This window comes from Dysidea avara, chromosome 2 (assembly GCF_963678975.1).
Source record: "Dysidea avara chromosome 2, odDysAvar1.4, whole genome shotgun sequence".
Lineage (NCBI taxonomy): Eukaryota > Metazoa > Porifera > Demospongiae > Dictyoceratida > Dysideidae > Dysidea > Dysidea avara.
Genome location: NC_089273.1, coordinates 8,232,548 through 8,254,068, shown reverse-complemented (window position 1 = coordinate 8,254,068; position 21,521 = coordinate 8,232,548). Strand labels below are relative to the sequence as shown.

Genomic DNA, 21,521 nt, shown 5'->3' with positions numbered 1-21,521 from the left:
AAGATCATCTTTTTTGTTGGCCTACACAGCATGATTATGAACCACAGAAGGATTCTTTTGGCAGACTGCCATTTTTTTTACATCGCAGCTACTTTACCCTAGGTTTGAACGATTGTTTTTTTTCTCTTCCCCTAGTTGATTTTACTTTTTGGCATATTGTTGTTATGGATTATGTCATTTTGGAACTGTATGCACACTTGGTTTTTTTTTTGTTTTGTTGCTTATATACACCCATGTACTTGTGTCATGTTGCACTTACCACCCACCTCACTTTTGTAGTGTACCTTCTCTTTGTAGGGGGGATTTTGTGGAGGGGTGTGTGCTATGATGGTGTATGTATTGCACATGCATAGAGGCTTGAGATTAGAAAGTAGTAATAAGAGTTTGTGTTGGTTCGCGTGCTGGACCTTGATCCGTTGTCTCGCCATTGATCCTGTCTTGTAACATTAGCTACAAATAAATCAACCTTTAGAGCTATCAGCAACAAACAAATCAACCTGTAGAGAGATCATCTAGAAACAAATCAACCTGCAGAGAGATCAGCTACAAACAAATCAGCTTGTAGAGAGATCAGTTACACACAAATCAACCTGTAGAGAGATCAGCTACAAACTAGACACAATGTAAGGAGTTCAGTTACAACCAAATTACCCTGTAGAGAGTTCATCTACAAACAAATCAACCTGTAGAGCAATCAGCTAGAAACAAATCACCCTGAAGAGAGGTCAGCTACAAAAAATCACTCTGTAGAGAGAAACAAATCACCCTGAAGAGAGGTCAGCTACAAACAAAACACTTTGCAGAGAGTTCAGCTACAAACAAATCAGCTTGTAGAGAGATCCGTTACACACAGATCAACCTGTAGAGAGATAAGCTAGAAACAAATCACCCTGTAGAGAGTTCAGCTACAAGCAAAACACCCTGTAGAGAGTTCAGCAACAAAGAAACCACCATGTAGAGAGTTCAGCTGCAAACAAATCACCTTATAGAGAGTTCAGCTACAAACAAATTACCCTGTAGAGAGATCAGCTAAAACAAATCAACCTGCAGAGAGGTCAGCTACAAACAAATCACCTTATAGACAGTTCAGCTACAAACAAATTACCTTGTAGAGAGATTGGCTACAAATTAATCAACCTGCAGAGAGATCAGCTACACACAAATCAACTTGTAGAGAGATCAGCTACAAACAAATCACCCTGTAGAGAGATCAGCTAGAAACTAGATACAATGCAAGGAGTTCAGCTACAAGCAAAATCACCCTTTAGTGAGTTCAGCTACAAACAAATCAACCTGCAGTGAGATCACCCACAAAAACGCACTTGTACAGAGTTCAGTTACAAACAAATCACCCTGTAGAGTGATCAGGTAGAAGAATTCACCTTGTAGAGAGTTCAGCAACAAAGAAACCACTATGTAGAGAGTTCAGCTGCAAACAAATCACCCAGTAGAATGATCAGCTAGAAGAAGTTACCTTGTAGAGAGTTCAGTTACAAAGAACCATCATAGAGTTCAGCTACAAAGAAATTACCCCGTAGAGAGTTCAGCTAGAAGAAGTCACCTTGTAAAGAGTTCAGCTACAAAGAAACCATCATGTAGATAGTTCAGCTACAAAGAAACCACCATGTAGAGTGTTTAGCTGCAAAAAATCACCTGTAGAGAGTTCAGCTAGAAACAAATCACCCTGTAGAGAGATCAGCTAGAAGAGGTCACCTTGTAGAGAATTCAGCTACAAAGAAACCACCACATAAAGAGTTCAGCTGCAAATAAACACATGTAGAGAGTTCAGCTACAAATAAATCCCCCTGTAGAGGGATCAGCTAGAAGAAGTCACCTTGTAGAGAGTTCAGCTACAAACAATTCACCTTGTAGAAAGATCAGCTAGAAGAAGTCACTTTGTAGAGTGTTCAGTTACAAAGAAACCATCATGTAGAGAGTTCAGCCTCAAACAAACCACCTTGTAGAGAGTTCAACTACAACAAATCACCCTATAGAGAAGAAGTTACCTTGTAGAGAGTTCAGCTACAAAGAAACCATCATGTAGGGAGTTCAGCTGCAAAGAAACCACCATGTAGAGAGTTTAGCTGCAAACAAATCACCTGTAGAGAGTTCAGCTAGAAACAAATCACCCCGTAGAGAGATCAGCTGGATGAAGTCACCTTGTAGAGAGTTCAGCTACAAAGAAACCATCATGTAGAGAGTTCAGCTGCAAACAAATCACCCTGTAGAGAGTTCAGCTACAAAAAAAATCAGCCTGTAGAGAGTTCAGCTAGACGAAGTCGCCTTATAGAGAGTTCAGCTACAAAGAAACTATCATGTAGTGAGTTCAGCTACAAAGAAACCACCATGTAGAGAGTTTAGCTGCAAACAAATCACCTGTAGAGAGTTCAGCTAGAAACAAGTCATCCTGTAGAGTCATCAGCTAGAAGAGGTTGCCTTGTAGAGAGTTCAGCTACAAAGAAACCATCCTGTATATAGTTCAGTTACATTTCAAGTCACCCAGTAGAGAGATCAGCTACTAAAAAATATGCTGTGGGGAATAATGGGTATGTAATAAATATATGTATATAATTTGTATAATTACTAATAAAATCGAAGTATTAAAAATCTTTAAGTTCTTTTCTTCTTCCTGTGGTAAAGAAAAAAACACATGGGTTAAAAAAGCCCTAAAGCCAGCCATAGGCCGGCTTTGCAGTATACAAATACAAAAAGAAGTGATATCTAATCAAAAACAGCCAAGCTGTAAAAAAAGGTGCGGCCCCCAAAAAGGCCATGGTGAAAAAAGTGTAAAATCCAAGGTGGCGGCCAAGAAATGGCTGTGATAGTAGGTTAATGGTTACATTTTAATAATGGCAATTCAGGTGAATTTTGTGACGCTTGGTCTTGGCACCAAATTCACCTGAATTGTTGTTATTAAAATGTAACCATTAACCTACCATCACAGCCATTTCTTGGCCGCCACCTTGGATTTCACATCTTTTTTCACCATGGCTTTTTGGGGGCCGCACTTTTTTCTACAGCTTGGCTGTTTTTGATTAGATTATATATTCCAGTAGGGAATATATAATCTATGGTTTTTACATAGATTCCCTACTGGTAGGGAATATATAATGTATGATTTTTATCAGAAATTTTGCTCTGTAAAAGTATTGAGTGCACCATAGATCATTAAATACAGAGTGTAAGGATCTGCAGTGCACCTATCAGTATTAACCCAACCTACCAAATTACTTCAGGCCAGACTGTGGTGGGGAATTGCAGAAGAACCATTTTCCACTACTGGAACAACAAATCCATTAGGATAAGCTTTGACCCTTGACTTTTGCTACAAAAATGCACTGACTCTTAACCAAATTTTATGTTCTTGTTATTGCATTTAATGTTAGAATGTCTGAAAAACTTAATATGGATATGGATATTTACATGCATGTTCTATTAGAGTATATCTGACTGCTCCATTAGAATATACCTGACTGCTCTATTAGAGTATATCGATCTTTTTAACAAGTTTTGAAGAGGGCTCATGTTACCTCTGTAAATCCTTCCCTGAGAGATGAATGTAAGTTTTATCAATTGTTGTGCTGTGCCATACACTATATTATCACTCACTCATTTTATCCTGTCACACTAAATGGTAGTCTCGCGCAGCCAGACCACTATTTCTCCCCATGGCGCTTATCGATTAGAGATTATAAGCGCCTGTTCGAAATAGGGTCTGGTACACTTCCAATAGGCCAGTTGTGACAGCGCCCGGCAGGAATGTGAGGTGTCGATTACGCCGCTCGAAAAGGCGTAATCGACACCTAAGAATTCGCCGCTCGAAAAGGCGTAATCCACACCTAAGAATTCGCCATTGCATGCTGGTTCTTTTTTATTTAAATTTTAAGGGTGCATTAATATCAACACCTATAAATTTTAATCGAGGTGCTGACCTATTGGAAGTGTACCAGACCCTATTTCGAGCAGGCGCTTATAATCTCTAATCGATAAGCGCCGTGGGGAGAAATAGTGGTCTGGCTGCGCGAGACTAACTAAATGGTGTGTTAGGATCCTGCTTGCAGAAGTCTAAATTTTACAGGGGGTTCCTGAACCCCCCGGAACCCCCCCTCCCTACGCCTCTGGGTCACTCGCTCGTAACGCGGAAAATCACGGTTGACCTTAAAGCACTCAACTCACGTGATTGGGCACACGCCATGTTAAAGTCTGCACATAACGAGATTCGGAAAAAAAATGCGTCCGGCTGTCAGTGTCAAACTATATTGTACGGAAAGCTCTTTACGAAAAATTATGTCATCACAGCGTCAGCATACTGAACAATATAATATGATTGAGGGAATGAGCGACCACCCGGGCACTAGTTCTTAAGTGAGGATCGAATAGTAGAACTTAACCGTCTGCTGGGCCGGAGTTTCAAAAGCGGATCTTTGCTATAATCATTGACTAGAATAAAAAGTGAGAACGTGTAGCTACATACATTACGCGTTAATCTTCCTTTTTCGCTATGCATAGCTAAGTTCAGTGCGTAGTATATAATATCTATGGTTCAGACTTCATTGTAACTATCTGAGTATAGCTACACGAACGTGGCTATATCAGTATGATGGTAGCTAGCTTTACCCTTGAGTCTAAGCTGCTGTATAGCAGCAGTACTATGAGACTTTTATCAGATCATTTTTACCTATTGTAGCTATAAGGGCGGCTTGGATCTTACCTAATACATGCAGCTAAAGATTTGGGAAACCATTCCTTTTGGTACATTGGTCAGTTTTCTTTTATGGTTAAAATGAGGAACTGGGTGTTTATCAGTCTTGTATTAAAATATCAGCTTGGTATCTTGGAGGGTTTCAGAGATATGGACAATTTACTAACTAACTTCATAGTAATGCATTGAGTCACATTGTTTACAAATAATAATTCTATTTCTACCATCTAAAAATGTGGGAAAAACAGTTTTATCGCCTATTTAAAAGTATCGAGGTACCAGTTTTAAGTATTTAGAGTTTTGTAGTTCGCCAATGGTTGAAGCTATGTGTACCAAATTTTCACACATTTTACACCAATTCCTTACCTTCCAGAGCATCCACTGTACAAGTAGCCAGCAACTAAGTATCCCACCATTTTAGATAGTTTTAAAACCAAAGTTAGCTGTATCAGGAAAGCTCCAAAAAGGGACGGAGGAGGCCCCATGCCGCACATACAGATTTCCACTATGCTTGGGAAAAGCAGCCAGCAAAAGCAGACCACTCAAGTCTGACTGATTTTGATTGTGAAATTAGATAGTTTATTTGTGTAGCTGTATGTTCTGGTGAAAATTTGAATCTGCTTACATGGGTGATAAGACCGATTTTCCCAGATCCAGTCATGAATTAGCTTAAGAGACTTCTGAGAGTTAAATCAAGTGTTCTTGGTACTTTTCTTCAAGTACAGTATCATCATCTAAATACTTAGTTTTAACCATATCATCACCTGAATAAATCACCCCATTTGTAAGTTAATTGGTGTCCCACGCATTGTGAAATCACTACTTGGTCTGATAAAATCATCTATATCTCCTAGCAGAAAGATGAAAGAAGCTTTGGGTGTAAAACTTCACAGCAAGAATACTTAAAATGGTTGCTTTATCTAAATGTGCATTAATATTAATTACTTGACTAACCTTTGACGTGTCCAGGGAGGTGCAGTACTGGTCGCTCTTCGCCACCGACCAACTGTTGTTGGTAGTGGTGGTTTTGGTATGTGTACCTGGTCCCGGTTGCTGGGTTTGATTTAAAGAATTTTCTGTCCTAAGATTTCTTTTTGGGATCAATTGCCTACCGGGTCTTATATTTTTATTTTCCAGATGTGCTGATACTTGGGCAGGGAAGGACTTTGGTGCCCAGAGGCATTCTACACACCAAAGGCCTTCCTTTAAGCCATGATTGGGTCTGAATACTAAAACAACCATCCTAGAGACCAGGTACTATCACATTCCCTCTATCAGGAATGGAGATGCTGCGAATGCAGCTAGAGCTTTTAAAAAGCTCTGTTTTTTCAGAATGGCGAGACCAGCATTGGCACTGGGCGGCCGAATACTGATCTGGATTCTGAGAAGTGTGGAAGAGGCAGCATTTGCTAAGAAGCAGTGTGCTACACTCCTCGCAACGAGGAGCTGACACTGACCAGCTGTGGCAGAGCTGCGTGCCAAGACTCCTGTTGGGGGAGGTGGCATTGACTCATGGTCACATGCCAGGCACTCCCGTTCTTGTATCACATCTGTTGGGGGAGGTGACATTGACTCATGAGAGTCGCATGCCAGGCGCTCCCTTGCTTGAATTACATCTGTTGGGGGAGGTGACATTGACCCATGGGAGTCACATGCCAGGCACTCCCTGTCTGCAGTGAGCAAAGGAGTGCATCGTGTGTGTCAGTAGCTGTAACAACAAACAGAAAATACAGTATGCAATATTGGCTAATAACTGCAACAGCTTTGGCATGGCAGAGCTGTGGAAGTTCTGGTATTGGTCCATGATACAGTCTCCTGCCAGGCACTCCCTTGCGTTTGGCATCGCTGCTTGGTAATGGCCCATGATAGTCTCCAGGCTATACTACCACTTAGCATTGGCAGTATAATAGGTTCACCTGCAGGGAGCTAATAAGTACATCAATGCACAAGTATGATAGCATCATGTGATGACAATACAACAGAGGCACAGTACTGGCTAGTCGTATCACCACCAGTGTGCCTGCTCGAAGGAGTGCTACCACTGAAGCGATTAATAGAGGGTGGAGTGCAATGTATATGTATATATGTGTGTGTGCTATACCCTGTATGTGGGTCGACCACGTACATTTTTATTGGAATTTATTGTTGTAGGCATGACGTTGCTGTGAAAACTGGTATTTGTGCATAAGAGGGATGGGATGGGAGGGTAACACTTGTCTAACAACTAACGCCACGTGCTACTGCGCATGTGCTAGGATTCTTATTAGTGCGTCGTTATTCTTATTAATGTCTCGTATCTAAGAGTGAATGCTCGAGGCCGCCATCAAGTTCAACATTAACTTTGTTTAAAGGTATTTTTAAACTACATAAAATCTATTTTGAAAGTGAAATTTTCAATCGGGTTTTCCTGCAACTTTTGCATGTGCCCCAAAAAGATGGTCTTCCAAAATCCAGTCACATATATATTGTTCCAGTACTGTTTTACTAGAACGGCTAGTTTTGACTGGAAGTTTTTTAATATGCTCACTAGCTACCAACATTATAACCTATAAGCATGCTTAACTGCACTCAATCACACTCACACCCACGTAGGTCATTACATGAGCAAACTTCAGTAGCTATGATGAGCACGCCTGTGTGAAGAGTAAATATAGCTCAGTTAGCTAGTACCAAAATATAATAATATAACTTAGTAACCTATAGATACATTCATTATGGTGACCAAAAAGACATCAACATAATAATGGTTTCTATAGTCTCTATGATCAAATATTTACTGATTATAGATGTGTGGGCACACTTTAATCTTAAATTTTATTCATAGCTAATAGCTTCTATTATGTCGTCAGTAAAGGTAAAAATGACTATAGGTTAACATGCACAGACAAATAATTATTATACAAATAGAAAACCTGTAACTTAGTCTATACTTGAGTCTATTATGCTTTTAAATTTTCCATTAATTCTTACTGGGATTCCCTACAAAATTAACCTACATATGCTTGTTTTTATGCTTGTGCATAATTGCTAGCCCAAATTTTCAGTTCTTGATTTGTAATGCTGTGTAACGGGTCTAACATAGCTAACAACGAAATGGATACTTCACTTTCAGATGATATTGGTAAAGCTGGGGTGTTCAGCACCATTTCAGTCAAAATAATATAAAAGTTAACAAACAAGTATGCAAAAAGTTTGGAATTTTCAACTATAGTATGTTCACGTTGAGCTGAATCCTGAAAAATTAAAAGTAGATTTTTTCTCAACAGAGTTAACATTTCAGCCAACCGGATGATTATTGGTAACAGCAAAGGTGTTACCAACAGACATGTATGGTTTTGCTCCATTACAAGTTCGGGAAAGGGCTGTAATGGACACTGTATTTGCATGGCTTCCCCATAGGAAATGTATTGTGAAAATTTTAATTAGCCGTAAATATTATGTCAAACATTTGAACAAAAAGATTTTGAAATATTTTTAGTGAGTCAAGCAGTACTACAAATGAGCCAAATTTCAAGATCGTGAGTAATTGCATCCATGAGTTATTAGATGTTTTTGAGGATTCAGCTCAACGTGAACATGCATAGAGTAGGGACCATAGCACATCAATAAAAAGTACTGAAACAAGCTGGAGTAGTGCATGATATTAAATCACAGTAAAATAATAAAATATGTTATATCCTTACTGTGCATTGTCGTTATGGTATTTTGAGCACGGTAGGGATATAACACTTTTTATTGATTTAATATCATGCACTATACTCAAGCTTGTTTCAATACTTTTTATCAATGTGCTATGGTCCCTACTCTAGTTGAAAATTCCAATTTTGTTGTGTACTTATGCTTTTAATATTTACCCATTATGCTTATTGGAAATTTATTGGAATTCCCTGCAAAATTAGCCTACACATGCTTGTTTTTATGCTTTTGCATAATTGCTATCCCAAAATTTAAGTTAAAACAATCATTCAAAGCTACAACTGCGCAGCAATTCATCGCAAATACTTTTCACTCAACTAGAGTGAACAAACGATGGGTCGATGGCATTGTTACTTTGGAACTGAATAACTTTAACAAATACCACAATGGATATATTTCTTTTATTTTCACCATTAATAGAGATTTGTATGTTCACATTGCGACTTATTTCTATGTACAGAATTTTCTCCAAAATAATGTAAATTTCAAAATTTCAGCCTATCATGCCTGAAATTATTTTCTGAAAAATCCCAAAACACATATATTTACAGAAAGCCATTACATTTCAACTTAAGCCGCGAAGTTTTATGAAACTTAGATCAACATGGACATATGAAACATGGGATGTGCTATTAACATCTCAAAAACCACCAGTGCGAATCAGCTACCAAATGAGTATGATGTTAATCACTATACGCCTATATTGTCTGTGGAGTATTGTGGTTAACTGTGGCTGGTGTGGTGAATTTCGCATTTGACCATAAACATCTTGGTAACTAAAATCACTGACTTTTCTTAAAAATATAGGACAAGATAATCTATGTTTACCATACCAACAAACATCCATCCTTCAATGTTTCTTTAAACAGTCTCTAACAACCATTGGTGAAGCCAAGTTACAAAAATTCGTATGTTCAGAAGACTGAAGCGCATCTACTATTTTCACACAATTTCCGATATTTCTCATAAATTGTGGCAGCTATTACATGATGTAAGGTCAGACATAATGGCATCCCATAAACATACATGATTTTTGATTCTTCTGAAACCTCTATTGTGCTAGTCTTCTGAAATGCTACTCTTCTGAAAATCTCAATATTATGCTTTTGTCTACCTATTATGCCAGAAATTATGCTGGCATAACAAAATTTATACTCAAGCCTAACTATACTATGGTGATTGAGCCATTACAGTTATGTAGGTACACCACTATAAACAAGAGTTTATAATGTGTTACACCATTATAAACTCTTGCTATAAAGCTGTCATGATATTCTTATTGTGATCAACAGTGATATGTTCTGTATGAGGTGTATTTTAACAGCTGTTAGGCTAACTGATCACTATTATACTGTACTGATACATTTAAACTGTACACAATGTCATACTATCTGGTATGTTTTTGTTCACTTCGCTGTTGTACAACCACAGGATAAACTACACTGTGGGTGAAGACGACCCAATTATGATGGATTACTATCCTTACACTAGTATAAGTCATCCATCAAATCATCTAAATAGTAAGAACTCCAGTGTGTAGTTGTCAGCAAAATCTCTATAATATACAATGTATACACTGACTGACAGGTTTGCTCGAACAACAAGAGTTATGAGCATAATAGCTATCAAGTGTTGGGCACATGATCTAAACATAATTTTATTCACTTTTTACTGTATTATTATATGGTAGCAATGTTGTACTTTCAATGACAAGAATAAATTAAGAAAGTGTGCTGAAGTTCTGTAATAATTATTTATATAATAAAGGCACTACATAAAGATAATACCCTTAGATAAGAAAAACCATGTACGTAGCTATAGTTATGAAGATTTTCTTAAACTATAATCATGTTGCTACTTTACAACAAGATCATAAGCAGTTTTTGCCTTTTTGGTATGTATCATACAGTAGTATTCAGGCACTAGGTTACTAAGTAACTATGACAACATAACAATGTACAATAGCTGAAATTTACAGTGGTATAGGTGTTGTGATAGCAATTATTAATGATAGCTAGACAGCATTTTGGGTGCTAAAACCAGTAGAAAAACAATCATTATTTGTTTGCTATAAATGTAGCTACAATTTTTGTATAGACACCGTTGTATATTTGAAAACTGATGCATTTGAGTAAGTGATGTGAACAGCCACAGAAAAGTTGAAGCATAACTATTATTAACTATCCATTTAATAATGTTTATACCATTGGCACTGAATGTATGAATTGCTGATACATAACAGTTTAACTTTAATCTATGATTAGTATATAATATACCTTAAAATATCACTTACTGTATGCTCATTAGAACATAAGTGAATGCAGTATTGTTAGCTAGGTCAATAATCCTCTATAAATCTACGGTTTGTTAGGTCAAGTTAATCCAAAGGCCACAGCACTTGTTGCTGTCAGACCTTCAGTGCTGACCACTGTAAAGTGTAAATTTAAAAATAATAAAAAGTATCTGGTTTTTCCATGTAATTCATTCTTATCTGTATACACATCCCCTTGTATAGTTTCATTCATATTCACTGTGATGCTTTTTGCATATAGTGATGAGAGGAGTAAAAACAAGTTTTGATATATCATTTTCCAAGTAGATGTGACAGTGAATTCAAAGTAAATTCCCTTTGATTTGATTAGCCATCATATTCATATGTGGGAAGTGTGTAGCCAAAAAGCTGCCCAATAGTCACACTAATAATTAGATGAATTAGTTAATTGAATTAGATACCTTACAACAAGGTGATGTCAAAGATTTGTTAATACCATGCATTTCATGTGAGTGTTAGGTAGCTAGGTCAATGTACAGACAAAGTCTGTAAGCCAGTGTATGAGTAATGCTGATCAGACAGCTCTTTGTTAAAATTGCTTCCAAATGCAATCCCATGGTGCCTACATAACATAATTATGTGACCCTATTTTGGAAAACCATACATCTGGGCACATTGGCCAATTTTGTTTTTTATAGCTACAATGAAGCACTGAGTGGTTATCTACCTTGTGTGAAAATTTTGTGACGATACGTTGAAGCATTCCAAAGATATGGCCAATTTACTGTCTAATACATTACAAACTAACTTTTCATTATCAGTTTATAGAACTGAATAGTGATCAGATGTGACAAATTGATGACAAATCACTTTGTTGACAAAGATCACCATTCTTACAATCTAAAATTAATGAAAAGAGATTCTTGCGAGTTTAACAATGTGTTCTTTGTGCTTTTTCTCAATTAAATCACTTGTGATATTGTGTAAAGACAGGAAAATGTTTGGTTTTGGGAATGAACAAATCACCCAATTTGTAAGTTAATTGTTGTCCCACGCATTGTGAAACTACTACATGGTCTGATATAATTCAGTATGTCTCCTAGATAAAAGAAGCTATGGGTGTGAAATTTCACAGCAAGAATGCTTAATAGTTGCTTTATCAGAATAATTATGTAAAAAAATTAATTTTAAAATAATCACTGAAATTTTCAATTGAGAATTCCCACAAATTTTGCATGTGCCTAGATGTATGGTTTCCCAAAATAGGGTCACATATTATTTTGGGGTTGGTAAACAGTGGAGGCAGAGACCAAGGACCCAGGATCCGCGGACCCACAAGAATGCAACTTTTCATGGAATTTGTTTACGTGCTTTACAATGTTATACATTTATATTTGTACTGTAAACCTAGTCTCACAAACCTTTTCTTCACAATGTGCGATTTTCATCACAAATTATAAGCATCTCTGAAAAAAGGTCTGCAGCTGACTACATTACATGCAATAGGCCACTTGTGCTGCACAGTGAGAGCACAATATAGCTTAATAAGTCGCCTTGCTACTACAGTTGAAAGACTTTATGCAAGCATGTATTCCAGGGAAATAGCTTTAGTGAAGTGATCAACTGCATGTTAACCAGTAAATCAACAGACTTCATTCCTTGCCTCATGTGTCATGAAAGTGAAGCCATTTCCATCAGTTGCTGGAGGTAAGCCTGAGTCAAAATAATATGCTCAAAAGTTTGCCCAAAATGCTTTTGAGAATTTCCCAATGCAAAAATCTTGCCTTTTATGCTCTTCAGTGTTCCCATTATGTTTGCATTATGCTCCTAGGTTAGCAACATTTTTTACTATTTACAATGCATTTGAGTGCTCTTTATTGCAGTTTACAGTTCCACTGACTGCTCTATTAGGACGTATCAATTATATAATTTTCATGGAATTAAGCTCAATAGTTTGAAACATTTACCTAATACCATAGAATCTGGTTGTTAGGCACATATGCCTAATAAAGTCCACAAAAAAATATTGTGATTAACATATAGTTGTTAAGTGCATGTGTCTAATAAAATAAACCTCATTGTGATTATTATGGATTCACTCTCTCTTGAGGTGGTGTGAATTGCAGTCATTACATGTACCAATATTTTGAGTCCAGTTTTAGTGCACTGAATCCTTTGTGTGGAGCATTCTACAGAAGACCACTTCGCTTGGTAAGGATAGTAGCAAAGGCACATATTTTAGCTTTGTACATTGTGAAATTTTGGGCTTTACACTATTAGCAAACCTCTAATATTTCTCCTCTTGCATAGCTTCATCTCATTTAGGAGCTTTGTAATGCGCTTATCAACCATAATTGAGTACGAGAAACAGGCATGTGCTTAACAGGTAATATGTACTTAATAATTATATATATGCACTTAACAACCAGACTCTACGGTATGCTAACATTGTGCTGGCATAACACTCCAGCCTAATATACATTTCATTTTGTGGGCATATTTCATGCAAGCCTACTGGAGGTGTAAAGAATGAGTGGCTTAAGTATTCTAAGTAGTTCAGTCCAGCTGGACCCTTTTCAGAGTAGGCACTTATAGGTAATTTCTGACACAAACATCATGCGAGGCTCCACGACAGAGAAAGATTGGTCTGGCTATATGAGACTATTTACCGTGACTTACAGGGGCAACTAGCACAAGTATAGAATGTATAAACATTGGTAAGTATGTATAGGTCCACGGAAAGTCGGATACCTGGTTCCCAGGTCCTCGATATGCAGGTTCACTGTTTATACCTATCCATATATTTGGGGGATGCTTAGCATGCTCTGAACACCATTACATTACTGGTATTTTATTGTTAATATTCTCCCTATGAACTTTAAGATTTCCAGACACATGTTTTATCCATGCTTATTACATATTCATTTAATATCAATTTTGTTCCTAAAGCCAACCTTATTTATAACACAGAATATGACCAATATAGCATAATAGGTGACCGGATTTGCGAAAAGGTACCTTTTTCACACACAAAATTTGACCCATTTTTGAATTTTACAGCTTCATAACTTTTTAATCATTGCATAAGTGTAGCTACAATATCTGGCCACATTTTGATGTAAAAAGCAACTTAATCAGTATAAGAAGTCAACAGTTATGACATTTTGTTTACTGGTATGTAAAATGTGTGGAAAAGGTACCTTTTCGCAAATCCGGTCACAATTAGGAAGAAACACATGTCTGTTGAAATAATTATTTGTGGGAAGTAATTGCTCCACATTCCACATTCAAAAATTAGTATGCCAAACTTCATTGTATGGGTTTTTTGTTTTTTTTGGAATTTTAATCATTATCACATATTTATCACAGCCACCAGTAAACCAGATCATTTGTATGGACCAAAATCAATTGATATGATTATGAAAAAAAACTGGTAAGAACACAAATTATGATAGCTATTGACCAACACTTATAAAAATATTGTTGTTTTAACAGAATTTTCATTTCTGATCAGATACTACAACTTGTTGTATCAGAGTTTAATGCCTAACTGTAAACTGACCATCAAAATTCTAAAACAGCATCTGCAAATTTCTGGTGATGTAGAGAGCTTTATTGTCAATGGAGAAAGCTCAAGAATCAGATGTCAGAGGATTATTAATCTTCTACTAGTTCAGTTAGACACTACAAGAGATTGCAAACATTTCTGTTACTTGTTTAACATGATATCAGTAACTACTGATCTTCCTGATAAACTGAAGACAGGTACAAGTGTAACATTATACAGTGCAGTAAATTCCTCAAGCAAATTTTGCTCCTAAATGCAAGATGCTAACATCAAAAGTCACCACTGACCTGGCCAAAAAATAGGGTCTTAGTGTATCTAACAGCATTACAATCAAGAAACTCCTTACAAGACAGTGTACAAAGGCATGTGCTATAAGTAGATATGTAACAATGGCCAGAATTTCGACTGGCAGAAATTTCACTTCCACCTCTTTTCCAGTGTGTGACCTGTAACTTAGTAAAACTTAATATTGTAGGTTCAAAATTAAAATTTTTCCCTTGACAATTGACTTGTAACAAGTTTAGTCACCTTGACTGTTGATTTTTGAGTTTGACCACCACCAGTGTTCAGTTACAGTGACTGTGCACGTGTGCCACCCAATGATGTGGCATGTTCCCTTCTAGTTTCCAAGTTCTAATAAATTTCTAGTTCTACTCTCTGCACCTTGCCTATACCTTTCATACAGTAGAGTGCAAAATAAAGTTAACGTATTGTATTGTAATTACTATGTAATTACAGAAAGTAGTACCATTGTTATTTGCCTATATCCTGTTCAATGTAGGTCTAATAATGTTTCAAATATTATTTGAGTAGTTGAAGAAACATGTGATATTTAAAGTTCTGGTAATTAACAGAATATCACAAACATCAAAATTTCTACACAAAGCAATTACGGCAAGATTACAATTGTAATTACGCAGTTGTTACAATTACGTTACGTTAACTTTATTTTGCTCTCTACTGTATAACTCAGATCTTACTACGTAGTTGCAAATTTCTTCATGCAATGAAACCATATCATGGCATTAATTCAACACTTTTCACTAGTACTGAAGTACTGTAGGAATCTCCTTGAAACAAATTGGAACACACAAACCAGAGGTGTAACAAGCTAAAATTGTCTACGAACTTTCAGAGATAGCTTAAAATTTACTCATATTTCAATTTTGAAAATGATCTCTTTTTTCGGTAATTCCATAAAGCTTTGATTGCATGAAATTCCATTACATCTTTAAATCAACTTCTATTCAAATTTACAAAATTTCGGGCCATGTTTCATTTTCCAGAAATGCAGTACTTTTATTAAACCTCCCTCACCCAAGTTATTACTGGTAATGATCATCACAACACTTACTGGAAGAGTCTTATTATTGTATGTGATTTTAAACATAAGATTAAAACCTAGAAAACTCTTACAGAAGTACTGATACAAAATCCCATTTTTGGTCACCTGCATGGGATCCAAGAGACTTTAGCACTAAAACAAAAGACTCAAATGTTATGATGCATTAGACTTTCTTCAGTGAAAATTTGTGACCAAATATTTGATAATCATCGATCTATGTGCACGTCACACCAGTGAAGTTCACTTTTCATCATAATAGCCACACCACTACTCTACACATTTGCACCACATCCATGCCTCTGATTTTCTCAGGCTGCTTTTCACAAGATGCGGGCCAACTACTTGGAACACTCTGGCACCTTGTGATGCCACTGGCCAGCTGAAAAATGAGACTAGAGACATGAACAGCCTTGGACAGTTGTCCAGATATTTTCTACATGCATTTCTTTAATTTTCAGTGGCACAGGTGGTCTTGGGAGCCCAATAATTATTAAAGCTGGAAACACCATTATGACCCACTCGGCCATTTTCTGTTCATATACAGTATCAATCAATCACCCAGCCACCATCCATGGTGACGTGCTTGTGTTACAGATACTATCGTGAAAAAAGGTGCTCATAATCAATGGCTACTGTGATATGGACTAAAGTGAAATAAATACTATGGTTGGTAGCATCCATGGTGAAAACATAAGACTCACAGCTTTTGACCGTCTCAAGCTATGCTGGATTGAAATGGCTAAAATCGCACATCTCACAATCTATTGATGTGTGTAGATCAACGGTTTTCCCAAATTAGGTCACATTTGTAGGTGTATACATGTTACAGTATTTAGAACCTTTTCATTTTCACTTGCTGTAGACCCTTTTCATATTGTCATAGAGATGTGTTCATATCTTCTTAGCCCTTTTCATGGAACACTGATAGAACTGATAATATTTTACACTTAAGAATTACTTTAAGCCTATCACAACAGTCACAGCCGGTATATTCGGTTTGTTTCCAATACAGTTAACATTGCATTTCTCTGTTACAAGCAACTGTTAAAGGTACATGTATGACAATCAAATATGTAAGATATAAAAACTTCCAGACCACTGGGGCCTTCATAAGTTACATACTAGCCTTTGGGCCTGGTAGCAGTGCACTCAGGTGGCACAACACATGACTGTGATATTGGTGATTTGGCAGATATAGCCCATATACACAACGTGGTCAATAAAATGAATGTATAAGAATAATTATGTACTTACTGTATATGTCCTAATTACTGGTACAACATTATTACTTCACATACACCATACATCCTTAGGTTATCAAATAATTATGTATACACTATGGTCCGAATTCTATTACTTGAAAAACATATCTGCATGGCTTTAAATTCCTATTTGACATTGAAGAATTAAATGGCAAGATCATGTAGGAATTTACCCATATACATAGCATCATTATGATTTATAATAAGTTTAAACACACTAGTCAATATGATCATACTATTATGTATCTATAATGTTATTATCTACAGAATTTCACCATGGTTCATACCAGGATGATGATATCATACAAAACCATTATCATACTAGTCATAATACTGGAACTGATGGTGTATACAGTAAGTACTGTATATATACATGCATACCTCCATGGTCCTTCCTCAAAAGCGCATGATTGTTTTTCATTTTAGCTGCCCTCCACCTTCATATCACACCACACACCAACTTTTAGCAAAATCACTTTATACAACAAAGTTTGGCTCGATTTCTTCATTTTTCTTTTCTTCAATTCAGGGATCTAGATAGTGTTTCTCCTTCTTTCTCCATACACTTTAAAATGCAAACACATATGTGACTGTCTCTGGGAAAACCGTTCTTATCGCCCATTTAAAAGTATCGAGAAACGTCGGTTTTAAATATTCTGTGTGTTGTAGCTGGCCAATGGTGGTAGCTACGCATACCAAATTTTCACACGTTTCACAACAATTTCTTACCTTCCTGATCATCCACTGAAGAAGTAGTCAACAGCTAAGTTTCCCGCCATTTTAGATAGTTTTTAAACCGAGGTTGTCTGTATCAGGCGAACTCCAGAAGGGGTGGGAGGTGGGGGCCCTGGGAGGCGGGGGCCCTGGAAGGCGGGCAAGATGGTGTTCAAAAAATGAAAAGAGACGTGCTAGGATGAATTAGGCCAAGTTATAGGCCATTCAGGGCTCAGAACTGGCTAAAATGAAAGGAAATTCACAGCACAGGTCATTGTCCAACACCACAGAGCTGTACAGCCACACACAGCCATCTCCTGGTCGGCCAGGGCTCCATCAAGACCCCAGACCACTCGTACGGCTCGCCACTGTGCTCTAGAAAGGCAGCCAGCAAAAGCAGACCACTTTACTCTGGTCAACTGTGGCAGTGAAACTTGATAGTGCATTCATTAAGCTTTGTGTTTGTGTGAAAAAATCAAACTTCCTGTCTTGGGCGATAAGAACGGTTTTCGTAGATCCAGTCACATATTTGGATCACCTTGAAATTTTTCATAAATTACAGATATATTAAGGAAAGTTAGTGTGATGTGAATCTGATTAATATCCACTGAATTACAGTTGATATTATTTGCAATAAGAAAGACTGATGCATGTTTAGTCACATTGTAAAATCAGTATCTTCAAATCAACGTGCAAACTATTTTCATGTGCAGTGGTATAGGTTTAATCAAGAAAATACTGAAGTGATAGCAAATTTTGTCAGTTAAAATCATGTGAAATGTCTTGAATTTGTTGCTGCTGTTTAACCTTATTCTGCTGGGCCAAAACACTCTGCCAAACTTTTGAGAGGTGGCCCACTTTTACTATGGAGTGTAGGTGGGTAGATGTGAGTTTTTGGTAGTAATGTTACATATGCCAAATAATGAAAGAAACAGTGTTTCGTAGTCTAGAGCACACCATGATTGCAGGAAGTACTGCAACATATTTTACTAGAGTAATCACCTCTAAGGCAAGTACTGTATTTGTATGAACTTTGCAGTTAGTTGACTACCTTGCTAAGACCATGTCACCCGATTTAGCAAAATGAATTCAACAAAGACTGCAGTCTCATGCACATTAGCAGATTAAGCAGGCAGGTAGATGGGTGGGCAGGTGGGCGGATAGGCAGGCAGGCAGGCAGGCAGATGAAAATTTGAGTTTCAGTGATTCCTTTAAAAATTCTATATCTGGCCACCTGTTAGTGTTTTCTTGTTTTTGATGCTGTATTTGATGTTAGATGGACTAATATTATTCCATAAAGGTGGTTAAGATATCTCTATGATGATTTTTTGTCTCTAGGATGATTTTTAAAAGCTGAATTTTAGGCAGCATGAGTAACTTTTGGAGGGGATTCCTACTTAAACAGTACTACTACAATACTGTCTGATATTACTAGTCACTATCCCACTAGGGACCTGCAATAGAAAATATATATCTTGGGGTGAAAATATTGAATGCTGATATGTTGTATCACACTTTTAAGGAAGAAAAAGCACAAGCATAATAGTATATCATGATCATGTGCACCTGTACCTTGAGTAACCTATAGCTGTATAGGTGTGTTTGCTATTGTAGGCACCCATCAATGGCATGAACAGTCCCATCTTCTGTGAAACTTTCATTCATTTCGTTACTCTGATAGTAATTATCATCAATTGAGATATTAATAAAGAATTGAAGTGTGTATGTATGTAATCAAATTTCATTCAGCTAATTGCCACTTTTTAAATGTTTTTACCCATATAGCTCATCATACAAGACCGATCAAAACAAACAGTGTTAATCAGTCAGACAATGCTGCAGTAGACAATATCATTATACAATGTTTTGATGACAGACAATCAGATGACAGAACAGATGACTGTGCTAATAGTAGTCATCACCAGGTTTTTGGTAGAAGAAGATGTAGGGCTGCTAATACCAATAGTGTTGAAAAACGTAAGAAAAATGCTTGTATGTGCATCAATAGTAAATTTTTATGCTATATTGAAAAATGAAGGGACCAATGGCTTATTTCAATGTACACATGACCACTTTGGCACCTGAAAACTGATTTAATTAAGTAAATGACTGGATTTGCTAAACGCATACTGTGATTCACAGTTTTCAGTTTGAAATATTTTGTTTTAAATTTGGTAAAATTGTACTAAAGTATCGCATGCATTATCATCCACTGTTTATTTTCAGACATTGTTTGATTATAGCTGCAGTAAAGTTTGATCAGATGGACAGCCTGTAAAGTAGGGAGAGTGTAGCTAGTATTACATTCAGAGTAATAGATAATGGATCTTGAGCTAGGGCTCCCAGTAATATTTTGAGTGTACTGCCAAACTGCCAGTCCAACACAGATTCTGTCTACCAAAATACAAAAATGTACTTTACTGGTACCTAGTTCCTCAAGATGTATTCATGCCAAAAGTAATGCAATCATGTCATTAATAATGTAACACACTGTTTTAGTCAAGCACAATAGTCTTTAAGTTATCAAATAAAACTTCATGCATCCCACAAGTCAAAGGTAACACGGATAACATGGTAGGCTAGTGTTCCAAACATCACCGTTTTTGGCTTGAGGTAAAGCTTGTGGCCAGAAACCATACACAAACAGCTTAATTAAATATTACTGCCTTTGTACGGCTGCTCTCCAGCAGTAGTGTAGCATTCTGATTTATCCAACCACAATATCCGGACAGCAATATAAAATTAATCAGTCAATATGCAATATTGACCAGAAATTGGCTGATTGTCTGAATGCTATTTCGAGCACTGATGTTAAGTGTAACTTCTTGTGGATCTTTGTTGTATCTAATGCCACAAAAATATTCTAATAGAGCAGTCAGAAAAGAAAAGGACTAAGGTGATATTTTGTACAATATTCATAGCCTGACAAAACTGAAATTAAAAATAAAAAGATCAACACTGTAGCTTTCTTCATTACAATCTAGTTAATGCTTCCATCTAAAATCAGCAAGAAACAAGTTTCAAACTACTAAAGCTACAAAGTGCCAAAAGAATTGCCATTATTTATTTCTTAGCTAACAGGTTTTTGCATCAACTAATTAATTTCAAATTTCATAATTATTTTAATGATCCTTTAATATTACTTTGCTATGCATTGCTAAGGAAGCACTTTTCAAACAAATTATATCATTACATTATCCTCTCAACTGTTACCGTAATTTGCTTTTTTTCATTATAAAATAAGTTTTGTATGCAAAATTTGTATAAAAAGTTCTTGCACGAAAATTTTTATACAAGACTGAACTATACTCTAATAGAGCAGTCATTTACGTAAATCATACAAAAATATTTTTACACGCAAAAATAAAATAAAGCAAATTACGATATAGCTTGTCCATCATTTTTTTCTTCAAACTTGCTTGACAAAGCTTTGAGGCTTATATTCATTCTTGTTTGTATATACGTATGTAGGGGACATGCTCTCTTTCAAGTTGAAGAAATATGCTTTTTGTTGTAGCCCTGTTATATTCCAGAAAATCCCAAAGGGAAGGCTGTTACAAAGTTGTAGAAAGTTGATATATACATCCATAATTATTTTAAACTGAGAAATCAACCAGCTTCAAGCCAAAAGCTTACCTCTGTAGAAGTGTAATACAGGCTTTGTTTAGCCTGTATTTCACACATATTGGGTGCTTTTCCCATTTACATATACAGTGCTGCTCAAATGCAATGTCGTCTCACAAAAGTGCGATGAATTATTAAAAGACCTACTAATCAAAGTGCGTGGCACCCATTTCTCTTGCAAGTATTTATTCCATTTCATTTGGGATGAATATACACAGGTGCCATGCTCTTGATTTAACAAGTTTTTCAATTTTTTGCACTCTCGGGAGACAACATTGCATTTGAGCAGTACCTTAGCTAAAGGTTGGCTCTGTACACAATAGTTCATAAATTGTATG

At 36.6% G+C, this 21,521-nt stretch overlaps 1 protein-coding gene across 3 annotated transcripts in view; it reads left to right on the top strand.

Annotated features, from left to right (window-relative positions):
- Window positions 1–4,250: 4,250 nt before the first annotated feature.
- LOC136246537 (uncharacterized) overlaps window positions 4,251–21,521 on the top strand; it is a 67,336-nt gene continuing 50,065 nt past the window's right edge. For all 3 annotated transcript variants that reach the window (XM_066038032.1, XM_066038031.1, XM_066038030.1), the window contains exons 1-6: window positions 4,251–4,452; window positions 9,830–9,918; window positions 14,040–14,100; window positions 14,164–14,435; window positions 17,113–17,199; window positions 19,345–19,536. In XM_066038032.1, coding sequence (XP_065894104.1) covers window positions 9,864–9,918; window positions 14,040–14,100; window positions 14,164–14,435; window positions 17,113–17,199; window positions 19,345–19,536 — 667 coding nt within the window. In that variant the 5' untranslated portion in view covers window positions 4,251–4,452; window positions 9,830–9,863. The remainder of the gene's footprint in view (window positions 4,453–9,829; window positions 9,919–14,039; window positions 14,101–14,163; window positions 14,436–17,112; window positions 17,200–19,344; window positions 19,537–21,521) is intronic.